The sequence below is a fragment of the Cervus canadensis genome, chromosome 19 (genome assembly GCF_019320065.1).
Source record: "Cervus canadensis isolate Bull #8, Minnesota chromosome 19, ASM1932006v1, whole genome shotgun sequence".
NCBI lineage: Eukaryota > Metazoa > Chordata > Mammalia > Artiodactyla > Cervidae > Cervus > Cervus canadensis.
In genome coordinates, this window is record NC_057404.1 from 61,960,508 (window position 1) to 61,974,453 (window position 13,946).

The window sequence follows — 13,946 nt, forward strand, 5'->3', positions numbered from 1 at the left end:
ATTTAACACCTCTCTTAGAAACTAATTTAGAGAATATACAGAGAGGATTTGAGTAACACATACAGCATGATTTTAAATATATGTATATCTTTGTACCCAAAAGAGAACCCAACAGAGAATACACACACTTCTAAAGCATGCATGCAACATTTGAAAATTTAAAATTTACTATATACTTGCAGTCATAAAGAATCACAATCATTCACGTATTATCTAGTCACTACTCTATTAAAATTAGAAATTAACTATTACAAATGGTAATGAAAATCCTTCAGGGTTGGGAACCTGAAAAAATAAAAAGCCTAAACAATGTATGGATTAAAGAGTAATTCACAAAGAAAATTATAACATGTATTAACTGAATAATTAAAAAACTAAAATATTAAAAAATAAAAATAATTTATGAGATATAGCTAATGCAGTGAAATAAAAAATTGAACATACTAGTCAATATATTGTAATTATTAATCACCGTAAAGATAATTCATTTCCTCTTAAAGCCTTTGAATAGCTTTCTTTCTGGAATAAATCAAGATTTTCATCCTTAGTATCTTTGCTTTCCTTTGAAAATATTTAACCTTAATTACATCACTAAGTGAAGGTTGTCTGATGATTACACAGATCTTACTAAGTATGGTAAAAACTAATATCAGAAAATCTAATTGCCTTTTATTCATTCTAAATTAGACAAATGGGTCCTTTTATAGTTTTGTCAGTTCCTAGGATCTTTTCTAAAATTAATAACTTGACTTTCTCAGTGAGTATCCTAGGGGAAAGCTAACATTTATTGGCCATTTCCACATGGCAAGAATCTCCTCTGTGAGTTACAGTTGACAGACTATTTTCAGCTTTTCTTTACCTCCTATTATTTCTCTTTTTCAGATTTGAGGGACTTTTGTATCTTTCTTGGCTCAAAAACTCACAGATAAACTGCCCAGCCATGTTTTTACCCCTTTTTGCTATGGAATTGTTTCTATTTAAAAGAAAATTTACACAAGCATGCAATTATTCCCAAATGTATCACACCAATATCCCATTTTTGCAAGATGAGTAAAAACAGTGACTACCAGAACTTATGAACAGTAAAGACTGTAAAGTCATATCTAAAACTTATGTCTTACTGCTACTCACTGAAATTCCACTTGTGCTGTTTTCTGCCTCTTCAGTTTTAAAATTTGCAGTCATTACCAATTAATGTACAATTTCTGTACTCTTAAGAAAACTTCACAGATTCATTTATACCTTTTTTAGTTGATTTTTACTCAGGCATTAAAAGTAATATAAACTTAACACAAGGAATAATCATTTACCTCAGGAATTTGGATTGTTGAGCTATGTATAAAAATACCAGTGTAATTCCTGATGGTGCAAAGCAACATATGAGCCAATATCTCATGGGGTCAAATGTTCATGCATTATAAAAGAGCAATCAATTTGAGCTGTAATGGTCATAGATGTCTTTTGTGAAATTTCTGAGAGTAGAACCCAAGTAGCTATCTAGTTTGTGTATATTTAGAGACAAACAGGAGTTGATAATTATACTTAGAGACATGTGTGTATCTTGTTCAGGAAATAGTGAAGTGTCTGACCTAGCTAAAGAAAAGGATCTACACTGAGAAATAGTGAAGAAAAAATGGATTACTGGAGCAGGTTGCATTGTAGAGGATCTTCTGTGACCTAAGAAGATAAGTTAAGAGCAGTGTTTATTTATGTATGTTTCTAGGATCATTCATTAATAAGTTTCCTCTAAAAGGATCTCTCAGGTCAGATGTGGAAAATACTGAGTTTCTTTACTGTGAGTCTTCTCTAAGACATTAATATGTTAATGGGCATTTTGATTTCCAGTAGGAAAATACAGCATTTCCCAAACCTATTTGACCATGGAACCCTTGCTAGGGAAACAGTGCATGGATCAAGTATTCTATATATATTGGTATCAATCTCAGTCTGCAAACTGTAATATATTAAGATATGTACTGTTCTATAGTTTTAAATAGTACATTTTATTTCTAGTTTAATCCTTTGTTCCCAGATTGGCAGAAATTCAAGATCTTTCCATTTTCTCCATGAATGTATCCATGTTATGGAGTTTACTAATGCTAAGGAGCTAGGTCATTGTGGAATGAGGTGTGACATGTATCCACTGTATCATCTGTGTATGCTGGATGTCTGCTGAAATGTCCTACTTGCTTTCTTGTCCCAGGTGATGGGCCTGAGACATGTGTTACTCAGATCCACTGGTTCTCTTTGTTCCTTCCATACTGTAATTCTCATGTTGATGGGAATAACTTCACTGATCTGCTCCATGTTGAGGTATGAGAAATTCTGTATGAATGAACAGTGCACCGTCTTTCTTAGACCTGTTATGTAACTGCTCTGTGGGGGCGCCCTAATCCCTCTTGGTCTCCACTTATGGAATGTGGCGTGTATCCCATGCCCCTAGTGAATCCAGGCTTTTCCCATGAGGTCTCTACTGAGATCTTCACCCTCTGCCAGGCGTGGTTTTTGTTTCCTAGGAAACTAAGTTCTCAAAACTTGTAAGCAACGAAATGCTCTCTTTTTCTCTTATACTTCTGTAATTTCTTCTCTTCTGAGGAAATGATCTAGCTATCCCTTAAGACAGCTTAAGACAAGGAGAAAGGAAGAGCTAAGGAATATCTGAGGGAAAAAAATCAATTATTATTTCAAAGATATTCCCTGCCATGCTTCCTAATACCCTTTGGGAAATGCTAGTCTGAAGAATGGAGGGTTAAAAGCTGATGAATAAAAGGATGTTTGTGACTGTTGTGCTGTCTTGAGTTTTGTTTTCATGTGTGGTAAGTTACAGTATTATTGTTGTTCACTCATTGTGTCCAACTCTTTGAAACCCCATGGATTACAGCACCCAGGTTCCTCTGTCCTCCACTATCTCACTACTGAGAATTGGTGATGCTGTCTAACCATTTCATCCTCTGCCATCCTTTGTTGCCTTCAGTCTTTCCCAGCATCAGAGTCTTTTCCAGTGAATTGGCTCTTTGTGTATTGAGCTTCAGCAACCAAGGAGCTTCAGTCCTTCCAATGAATATTTAGGGTTGATTTCCTTTAGGATTGATTGGCTTGATCTCCTTGCAGTCCAAGAGACTCTTAAGAGTCTTCTCCAGCACCACAATTTAAAACATCAATTCTTCAGCACTCAGCCTTCTTTATGATCCAACTTTCACATCCATACATGACTACTGGAAAAACCAGGGCTTTGAATATATGGACCTTTGTCGGTAAAGTGATGTCTCTGCTTTTAAATATGTTATCTAGATTTGTCATTGCTTTCCTTCCAAGGAGCAAGCATCTTTTAATTTCATGGCTGCAGTCACCGTCTGCAGTGATTTTGGAGCCCAAGAAAATAAAATCTGTCACTGTTTTCACTTTTTCCCCTCTGCTTGCCATGAAGTGATGAGACTGGATGTCATGATCTTAGTTTTTCTAATGGTTAGTTTCAAACCAGCTTTTTCACTCTCCTCTTTCACCCTTTTCAAAAGCCTCTTTAGTTCATCTTCACTTGCTGCCATTAGAGTGGTATCATCTGCATATCTGAGGTTGTTGATAATTCTCCCAGAAATCTTGATTCCAACTTGTGATTTGTCTGGCACAGCACTTCACATGATATACTCTGCGTGTCAATTAATTGAGCAGGGTGATGATATACAGCCTTTCTAAATTATGAACCAGTCTTTTGTTCCACGTCCAATTCTAACTGTTGCTTCTTGACTGGCATACAGATTTCTCAGGAGGCAAGTAAGGTGGTCTGGTACTCACATCTCTTTAAGCATTTTTCATAGTTTGTTGTGATCCACATGGTCAAAGGGCTTCCGATAGCTCAGCAGGTAAAGATACCACCTCCAACACAGGAGTCTCAGGAGACATGGATTTGATCCCTGGATCAGGAAGATTCCCCTGGAGGAGGAAATGGCAACCCACTCCAGTATTCTTGCCTGGAAAATCCCACGAACAGAGGAGCCTGGTGAGCTACAGTCCATAGGGTTGCAAAAAGTTGGACACAACTGAAACAGCTGAGCACCATGGATAGATACAGTCAAAGGCTTTAGCATAGTCAGTGAAGCAGACACAGACGTTTTTCTGGAACTCCCTTACGTTCCTCAGTAAATAGTGAATAACTCATTGTCTTTGTAGTCTTCTGTGGAGCCCTCTTCTACATTGACTCTTGAAAATCCCCTGTTGCTGTTGGCAACTCTTCTTCTACCATATGAAGTAGGCCGGTTTGCTTGTTGAAGACGTGGGGATCAGCCCAGAGCCAGCTTCAAACAGCAGACACATAGATTACTCTAGCTGAGCTGCCAACTGATTACAGGTTCGTAAGTGATCTTAGTTGAGACCCAAACTGCCAGTTGAGCGTCTCCCGAAGTGTTAAAATGAATCATAAGCAAATGAAATGGTGGTTTAACCTATTTTTATTGCATCGATATAAAAATGTACAGTACAGTACAAAAATGCAATATAATATGGTAGGAATGAAAGAAGAGATATTTTGGGGGGAATATTTTCTCAAATATGGATATATGGGATCAAGAAAAACTGAAATGGTATAAGCTGGGACCTTGAAAGGTCTTATTTTTCACTGAATGATCCAAAGTGGTTCTCTTGGTTTAAGTGCCTCATGTTCATTCTTGTGCCAGGAAATTCATTTATTTCTGAATGAGATGTGATTGTTTAATTCAATCTCAACAAAATCATGCAAATGTTTTGTAAAAAAGTGTTCTCAAGTGAGATATTATAAGATAAAGAAAAAGGAAGGGTAAACTGTGCTTATGGGCACTGTAATCTTCAGGAACTTAGAAAACTGTAGACAGGTCAGTGGATGGACCCATCCTTGATGAGGTCATGGCATTATACTGCAGTTGTGCCTTTCTGTAAATCACTGTCACTCTCACTGGCTTGGATTCAAGAGGTTGTTCTGTTGTCACTGATGAAATGAAAGCAAACAGTTGTCTTAGTTTGAACGTATTCTTAGGTAATCAGTTCAGTTCAGTCCCAGTTTCTCAGGTATTCAGTTGCTCAGTCATGTCTGACTCTTTGCAACCCCCTGAATCGGAGCATGCCAGGCCTCCCTGTCCATCACCAACTCCCAGAGTTTACTCAAACTCATGTCCATCTAGTCGGTGATGCCATCCAGCCATTTCATCCTCTGTCATCCCCTTTTCCTCCTGCCCCCAATCCCTCCCAGCATCAGGGTCTTTTCCAATGAGTCAACTCTTCGCATGAGGTGGCCAAAGTATTGGAGTTTCAGCTTCAGCATCAGTCCTTTCAGTGAACACCCAGGACTGATCTTCTTTAGGATGGACTGGTTGGATCTCCTTGCAGTCCAAGGGACTCTCAAGAGGCTTCTCCAACACCATAGTTCAAAAGCATCAATTTTTCGGTGCTCAGCTTTCCTCACAGTCCAACTCTCACATCCATACATGACCACTGGAAAAACCATGGCCTTGACTAGATGGACCTTTGTTGGCAAGGTAATGTCTCTGCTTTTTAATATGCTATCTAGGTTGGTTATAACTTTCCTTCCAAGGAGTAAGCATCTTTTAATTTCATGGCTGCAATCACCATCTGCAGTGATTTTGGAGCCCCCCAAAATAAAAGTCTGACACTGTTTCCACTGTCTCCCCATCTATTTCCCATGAAGTGATGGGACCAGATGCCATGATCTCAGTTTTCTGAATGTTGAGCATAGACTCATCTAAATGGATTGTCGTAAAGATTTCCTCAAAGCAATGAGATAAGTGTCATAAAACCAAGAGGTATTAAAAATATAAAGGGACTCATGATTCATGCCCTCAGGTTCTGAAGCTAAATGCTGCCTTATAAGAATGAACTGCTACCAGGAAGCTGCGATTAGCTAGGCTCAAGTAGTACTAACTCTAATCTCATGAGAACTTCTACTAGACCTATTAATTGCTTCTTTACAGATTTATTTTACATCAATTATCTTAATCTTTAGAGAAATCCTAAGATTTAGGTATTTTTCATTAACAACTTAGAGATGAGGGAACTGAAACTGATCTAGAATAATTGGCCAAAGTTAATGCAACTGGTAAATACTGGTACAAGAGTTTCTAGTCTGGAAAATATTTTTAACATTAGTCCTTTTTTTGTCAGTGATGCTGGTTTTTTTCAACCTATTGCAAAGGCACTAGAAACCTGCAGTGCCTCAGGGACCACTGACCAGAAAAAGGAAGGAGAGGGGAATAAACCAGGCAGTGCCCTGGGCCGCTCACTCCAGGTTCAGGCAGAGCACGTCTTTTATATATGAGTTTTATTTAAAGTTTTATTTTAAAAATTTCAAAATGTGATATATTAACGGGATGTCCATTTTGAACTGTGGTGTTGGAGAAGACTCTTGAGAGTCCCTTGGACTGCAAGGAGATTCAACCAGTTCATCCTAAAGGAAATCAGTTCTTTCTAATCAGTCCATCAGTCCATCCTAAAGAAATCAGTCCATCCTAAAGGAATCAGCTCATTCTAAAGAAATCAGTACATCCTAAAGAAATCAGTCCATTCTAAAGAAATCAGTACATCCTAAAGAACTCAGTCCATCCTAAAGGAATCAGTCCATTCTAAAGAAATCAGTCCATCTTAAAGGAGATCAGTCCTGGGTGTTCATTGGAAGGACTGATGCTGAAGCCGAAACTCCAATACTTTGGCCACCTGATGCAAAGAACTAGCTCATTGGAAAAATCCCTGATGCTGGGAAAGATTGAAGGCAGGAGCAGAAGGGGACCAGACAGGGTGAGATGGTTGGATGGCATCACTGATTCGATGGACATGAGTTTAAGTAAGCTCCGGGAGTTGGTGATGGACAGGGAGGCCTGGCACGCTGCAGCCCTTGACCCCAAGGAGTTGGGGTCAGTGCAGTCCTTGGGATCATAAAGAGTCCGACTCGACTGAGCAACTGAACTGAACTGAACCATGATGTCTTCTAAAGCTGTATTAGTAGCTTCTTGAAATCAGAACAGTCTTATCCTTCCTTTGATCTCACAAGCGGGAAACTTCCCATGTCTTGGAGCGGATGGAAATTCCTGCCCTTAGAATGTGCTTTGGACTCCAAGATCTCCCATTGACCCTGGCAGCCTTGCTGTCTTTTGCATCAAAGCCAGTTACATTATTCACGTACCTGCAACCTTCTCACTGTTATCAGTGACGTCAGTGCTATCACTGTTATCACAACTCACTGACTTCGGTCCAAAGAGAGACGTGATATCTTCTCCAAATATCTTGAGACAGTTTTCAATGAGAAATTGTATGAAAGAAATCTGTAACACAGAGGGGCAAAAAATGGGGTATTACTGTACATATGGCCTAATAGTAAATCACATTTCAGACATGAATCTTGGCTCTCACAAAAAATGCAAAAGAAGTCAGAAAAATTCACTTGATTTAAAAAATATATATATATTATATATGCATCAGCTTTTTCTAAGAAATAACTAATCCTTTCAAGAGTACTTTGGGCACAAATTTTAAAATTCTTTTCGTCGGTGGACTAAAGTTATAATATGTGGCCTAGTCTGATAGCTAAAATTTTGTAATGATTGCTACATGCTTAACACTAGGATGATTTTTAAGTAGCCTACATAGGATGTTTGGGACAAAAATGTATATTTTCTTGTTAAGTTTTATTTATTTTTATTGAACTTTTCTCTAGTTTTCTTGAGATAGAATTTATATATAGCATCTCATTAAACTTGATAAAGCATCAAATGCAACACAAATGTTGAAATTCACTTCAGTGAAGAACTATCTGAAACGTGGGTAGCAGAGGTTTCTGTGTGGGGTGGCGGGGTTTGTGATGGAAGAAAGCATCTGGAGAGAAAACATGTCTGTCTGTCTAACTGCATTGCCTTGCCTCACACTTGCTGTCCAGGGGAGCTTGGAAAAGAGGTGTGATCTTCTTAGGCATGTTGTGGCTCTGTCAGGATGTTCTGAAATATTTTACTAGCCTCCTCATCCTCTAGCAGAGACACAATAGAAGCCAAGTATTTTCCTGAATGAGCCAGAACTGGCAGAGTGAGGCCGGTATGTGTGGAACCTTGGGTGCTCATATTGCCCAGGCCGCCTAAGATGTGCCGAGACTGACCAGATGTATTGGGTGTTGTCATCATTGTGTAATGGTGAAATCATAGTTTGGAGGTTTGTACACCCCTCAGTGATTAGGCTGAGAGTTGAATCTTGGTTCTCAGACTCCAAAGCCAGGTTCTTCTCTATCACACCATCCTAGTCTTATCTCTCTATTGTTTAATCTCCTGGATGGCAAAGGAGAAGTGACTCGACTGTTCTCAGTTGCAACACACCTTCCCATGCCCAACCAGAGCAGGCCTCTGCCAGTCCAAGGCAGTGTAATTAAAATGTGCACTTTAAACAACTGGTTCACCAGAGTTAATACCACAGACTTCAGGTTCAAAATGGGGACTCTGCCCTGCAAGGCATAAAAATGAGAGCTCTCATTACCTTCTTGGTGAAGTTTTCGAATGCTGTGCTGCCAGAATTAAGCAGACCAAGAATGCTTGGGGTCATGCACACTGATAAATTATAAGCTGTCATCTGATTGGATGAGGAATGTTGCTCAATGTTGTGTAACACTCCAAAAAGGTATCGCAGAAAAACTACATTGGCTCTTGGCAGCTGGTCTAGAAGCCTAATGATGGAAAAAGGCACTTATCAATAAGGCGAGTCATTTTGCTCAGTAAGTGGAAATACAGAGAACAAAGTACTTCTTTTTATACCATGTCCACAGTCCATTCTCACAGTTCCAGGCATGAATGCACACAAAAATGTTTCACCGAGTTTAATTCCTGAGCCAGTAAGAACTGCTCTGGTTAGTTATGTGTTTGTATTTAAGATCATACCGCTGGCAGATTGGTTCTTTATCATCTCTTTTTAGACCAATGGATTTCATCTCCAACGATTTCGTGTATTCAGAAGGTGTAAAATGGTCAAGCATTCCATATTAATAAGATTAGCAGAAAAACACCAATTACAATGTCACCAATAAGGCATGCATCTCTTTTCAAACTGGCTTCCAGGGGTATGATCAAGTGAAACCGTTTGATACTGGTCATTATTTTAGTGGACACAGCTGTAAACTATAAGCTGATATTTTCCTAAGAGTATGTTGGTTGTATTTTCTCAGAGTTGAGAAAATTGCATCATTACCTCTGGGTCGCAGTTATTTTCTCCTCCTCATTCCCTTGATCAATAACATCAAGCCATTTATCATAGAGAGTGGCTGAAAATATGCCTCCTGGAATATTTCGAAGAAAATCCTTATATAGATCAAAAAATATATATTAGTCTTATGATAAATTCAATGGAGAAGTTGCAAAGAAAATATTTAGTTGACAAATTCAGTTCAGTCCGTGGTTCCTTCATAGCCACGCAGACTGATTCACACAGAGCTTGGCTGTGATTCTCCACAGCCTTGCACATCCAGAAGTACTGGTTGGATTTTCCCCAACTAAAATTAGCCGCATAAAAGTAGAGTTTGGGCTGTAGTGAGAATGAAGCTAAAGCTCCTTCGATCACCTGGAACTTACTCTTTGTGTTCATGTTAGCACATTCGTACAAACTGGCAAGGTCTGGTGATAACTCATCCTAAATCCTGTTAGTTTCTTGAAAAGAAATGCACATACCCATTTTGTTTGTTTACTTAAGACACAGTGCTTGCTCTGAATTCAAGAAAGAGAAGTTCTGAAATAAAACAAACAAAAGTACACCCCTACATGCTCTTATACACATATTAAGAGAAGACTTGAGGTATATGTGCTCTTTGGGAAAAAGCTAGTCTGATAATAGCTTCAGTCTTTCTCCTTCTTTTTTTTTTTTTTAAACCATATAAAAGTTCAGTCCTACAGACTTTTAAGCAGCAGGTGTTAGAAATAAATCAAAAGCCCCAAAGGGTAAACAACATGTTACCCTTACAACTCTCTGAATGGAATATATCCTCCCCAAAGAGGAAACTGAGAATTTAGATACATTGCAACTTCACACCTGTGGGATAGAAAATGCAAATGTAAGCTTCCTAAGTGGAGGCCTGGAAAGTTCATCACTGATGAACAAGTCTTAGTATCATAGAATGGGGCCTATTAAAATAGATGAAGTTGTAAACTGTTGTGCAAGACTGAGGGGAAATGATTGTATTGCCTTGCCAGTTTCAAAGGCACAACTTGCTTCCACTGGTCTTAATATAGAGCCTGACTTCTCTTAATAGTATCTTGTTCAGGCAATGTTTCTGGGCAACTGTCGTGATTATAATGCAGTCAGTGTTCACTTGTTTGAGTACTTATTGAGCTGCTGTTTGTGCCAGGCACTCTTTTGAGTACTGAGGACAGAGTACAAAGATAATGTACAAAGTCGCAGTCCTCTCATACTTTTTCTTGTAATTGGTATACAGTACCCAATCATGGTCATTAGGTTTTCACTATGCTTTTTATGGAGTGCCCACAGTACATTTGGAAGGAGGAAGCACTCCATTTCCGTTCAGTCGTTCAGTCGTGTCCTACTCTTTGGGACCCCATGGACTGCAGCACACCAGGCTTTCCTGTCCATCACCAACACCTGGGTCTTGCTCAAATTCATGTCCGTCGAGTTGGTGACGCCATTCGACCACCTCAGCTGGCTTTGGCTTCTGGGAGTCTGGGAGTGCGCAGCAGGCCTTTGCCTTGTGTACCAAACTACATGCACTTGGAGAGTGTGTCTCTTCTCTCTCCTGGACCCTGTGCTGTAGAATCGATTGGTGAGACTGAGTATGGTTAAGCCAGGACATGACTCATGCAGAATATGCTGTGGGTATTTGCTATTGGATCTCTGTTTATAGACAGTTTAGTGGAAAACTCAATGTGGTTCTGTCTATGTATTCATTTCTGATTTAGACCAACTCTGTGGTGGCTCTGTCATATGGTATTATCAAGGCTGAGGTTGCAAAGTCTGATTCCCCACCAAGATCAATCAACTTTAGGAAAAGAACACTTTGGGATTGTGTCAGACCTGTACCCATAAGTAGCCACCCTCTTACTAGTCTGTGCTTAGAGCATGGAAATAGGCAAGAGCCTAGTAAATCTTGCTCAGAACTCAAATCAGTCCCCAGGGTGCACCTTACAGAGGGTAGCGCTCTACTTGCTGTTTGCACACCTAGTGTGTGTTATTATGGTGCACGTGCAGTAGGGGTCAGCTCTAAGTGGTATCTGCAGTGTTGCTGTTATCATACAATCGAACATTAATAGGGGACAAGGAAAGACCATATGTTTAGTTTCTAAGGTAATTTTAATAACCTGTCTGTAGTTATTACTACATCAATATATCTTTGTTCATAGCTGCTAACAAGTATCAAGATGAATTGATTAAATTTTTTTACTGTTCTATTATTACCCTGGTATAAATTTAACTATACACTTGTGATTTAGCTGTATCATTTCAAACTCAGTCTATTTTTTGTATGAATCTATTGAATTTTCAAAATTCCAAACTGATTTTGACTGTTGCACTCACTTTAAAAATAAGATTTATAAGATGAGGCATGTAATAAAAACTGGTTACCATGTAACTGTAACCTTGGGTGGTGGGTTAAACATACAAATATTAACAAAGGGTGTTGAAGATGGTAAGAGAGATCAAAGGAGGAATAAATGGTGGAGTCATCCCTACTCTAATTTTAAAGTAAAAGGCATTGAGAGACAGGGGAAGGAAGGATGGTGAAATGATCAGAGAATTTGGTGGCCTCACTAAGCGTTTTTCGATTCACTGTAAGACAAATGGGCTTCCCAGGTGGTGCTAGTGATAAAGAACCTGCCTGCCAATGCAGGAGATGCAAGGGATGCAGGTTCGATCCCTGAATCAGGAAGATCTCCTGGAGAAGGGCATGGCAGCCCACTCTAGTATTCTTGCCTGGAGAATCCCATGGACCAAGGGGCCTGGTGGGCTACAGTCCATGGGATCACAGAGAGTCAGACGCGACTAGGCGACTAACACACACACACACACACACACACACACACACACACACACACACACACACACACACGAGTTTACCACAGTTAGTAACCATCTGTCTTGCATCCATGCTGAGTTGCTTCAGCCGTGTCTGACTCTGTGCCACCCCATGGACTATATAGCCTGCCGGACTCCTCTCTACATGGGATTCTCCAAGCAAGACTACTGGAGTCGGTATTCCAGTCCCTTTTCCAGGGATCCTTCCAACCCAGGAATTGAACCCAGGTCTCCCACATTGCAGGCGGATTCTTTACTGTCTGAGCCCCTTGGGAAGTTACTTCTGTTAACTATTTCCAAAAGCTTAATGTAAATTTTATTTTGGAAATGCTGCCTTCGTTAAAAGATGATGAGGAAGTCATCAAAAGCAGGAAGCTTGTTTTGGTAAACACTCTATGTGTAAGTGTGTATTTCGAAATTTATTATTATTCTTTTGCATGGAGTGTTCAGGAGTCAAGATGTGCAATGAAAAAGGAAAATATCTAATATATGGGGCTTATTGTATTTGGGGTACCTTCCTTCAATTTTGGCTTTGTGAAGTGTTTTTCACTTTTTCAAATCCTTCCTTTCTTACGCCTCTTATGTTTCTTGGGCGGTCATAATGAAGGACCAGTCATACAGCTTAAGGTTTCCTCTGTGTGTGGATAAGGCTCAAACTTTCCTTACCTTTAAGGTGGATGCTACCACAAAAATGGATTCATCATCCAAGTTCACTTTGTCCCCAGAGTTTAGTTTCTTCTTTAGGGCTTTGCATGATTGTATTTTGCCTGATTTTCCGAAGATGCCTTCTGTAAACGGCCCGTTTTCATTGATGAAGGAAAGCATATTCTATAGGGAAGGAAAGAAAAGAAAAGTATGGGACGTTTCATACCTACAAGCCCAGAGCACAAGCTTGCTCCTCTTTTGACAGAGCTGTGGTGTATGTGGGTACAGTGCTAGAACTGGACCGAAGTCAATTTGAAATTTTTTCTTCAGTGTCTCTAAATATATTTTCTACCCAACAATCGATTTGGCATTCATACCTGAAACATTTTAAACACTTGTGTAATCAGTTTTTCCGTTTAATGAATTTACCGTGTTAAACGTCTCTGCTTTGAGGCCTTTGTAGATTCACCCTCTCCTCCTTCACCGCTCCTTTCTCATTATTCCCTGTTATAGATGCTCTTCCCTAAGTGTGGAAATCTTTTTGCCATATTCATGCTCCATTTGTGTATTCCCCTTTCAGGGACTGTCCACCCCATTCATTCCTATTTCCTGTATTCCCTCCCCTCAAAATCAGGCTCAATATGCCTCTCCTCCTTCTCCGACCACATTTCTTTCTCATCAGCCTTTCTAGTTCCTTTTTCTGTATTTTAATATCCTCTGCTGTCTGCAGAGTAGAGAGATAACAGATATTGGAGCCAGGTTTCTCAAGGAATGTGGAATCTGTTCTGCTACTTATCCACTGTGTGACTTTAGGCATAGCACATACTTGGGTGAGGCTCTTTTTTCATTTATGAAGTGGGGGTGATGATAATCATAGCTGCCCCCTAAATTTTCTGTGAAAGACACAGGTCTGGGGTAGTGCTAGCACATAACTTGGATGACAAATTTCTTCATATCTACCATAAAATTCCCTGCATCTAGTGTAGTGCTTGGAGAGATAGTGGACAGTGAACAAGTGTCAATGCTTACAGTTCAATACACTAATTTGATAAAGCACAGTCCAAACTCTGTGACTTTCTTTTGACACATTCTGTCAGGCTCAAATGATTCATTTTTTGCCAGAGGATGAGTACTTTATGCTTAAACACTTGAGTTACAAATCAAATCCGTGTGAGACATTTTGAGTCATAAGGCGGAGTAGACTCAGCTGAAGGAGACTTGAGACGAGTGTCGACTTCAAGGGAGGAGACCAGGAGACCATTTGAGGATGA

At 39.5% G+C, this 13,946-nt stretch overlaps 1 protein-coding gene across 1 annotated transcript in view; it reads right to left on the reverse strand.

The window, feature by feature from the left end:
- LOC122422380 (rho GTPase-activating protein 20-like) overlaps positions 1 to 13,036 on the reverse strand; it is a 480,282-nt gene extending 467,246 nt beyond the window's left edge. Inside the window, exons 1-4 of the mRNA XM_043438870.1 lie at positions 12,697 to 13,036; positions 9,202 to 9,311; positions 8,497 to 8,683; positions 7,163 to 7,301 (exon numbers count right to left, since the gene is read on the reverse strand). Coding sequence (XP_043294805.1) covers positions 7,163 to 7,301; positions 8,497 to 8,683; positions 9,202 to 9,311; positions 12,697 to 12,855 — 595 coding nt within the window. The 5' untranslated portion in view covers positions 12,856 to 13,036. The remainder of the gene's footprint in view (positions 1 to 7,162; positions 7,302 to 8,496; positions 8,684 to 9,201; positions 9,312 to 12,696) is intronic.
- Between the last annotated feature and the right edge of the window lie 910 nt (positions 13,037 to 13,946).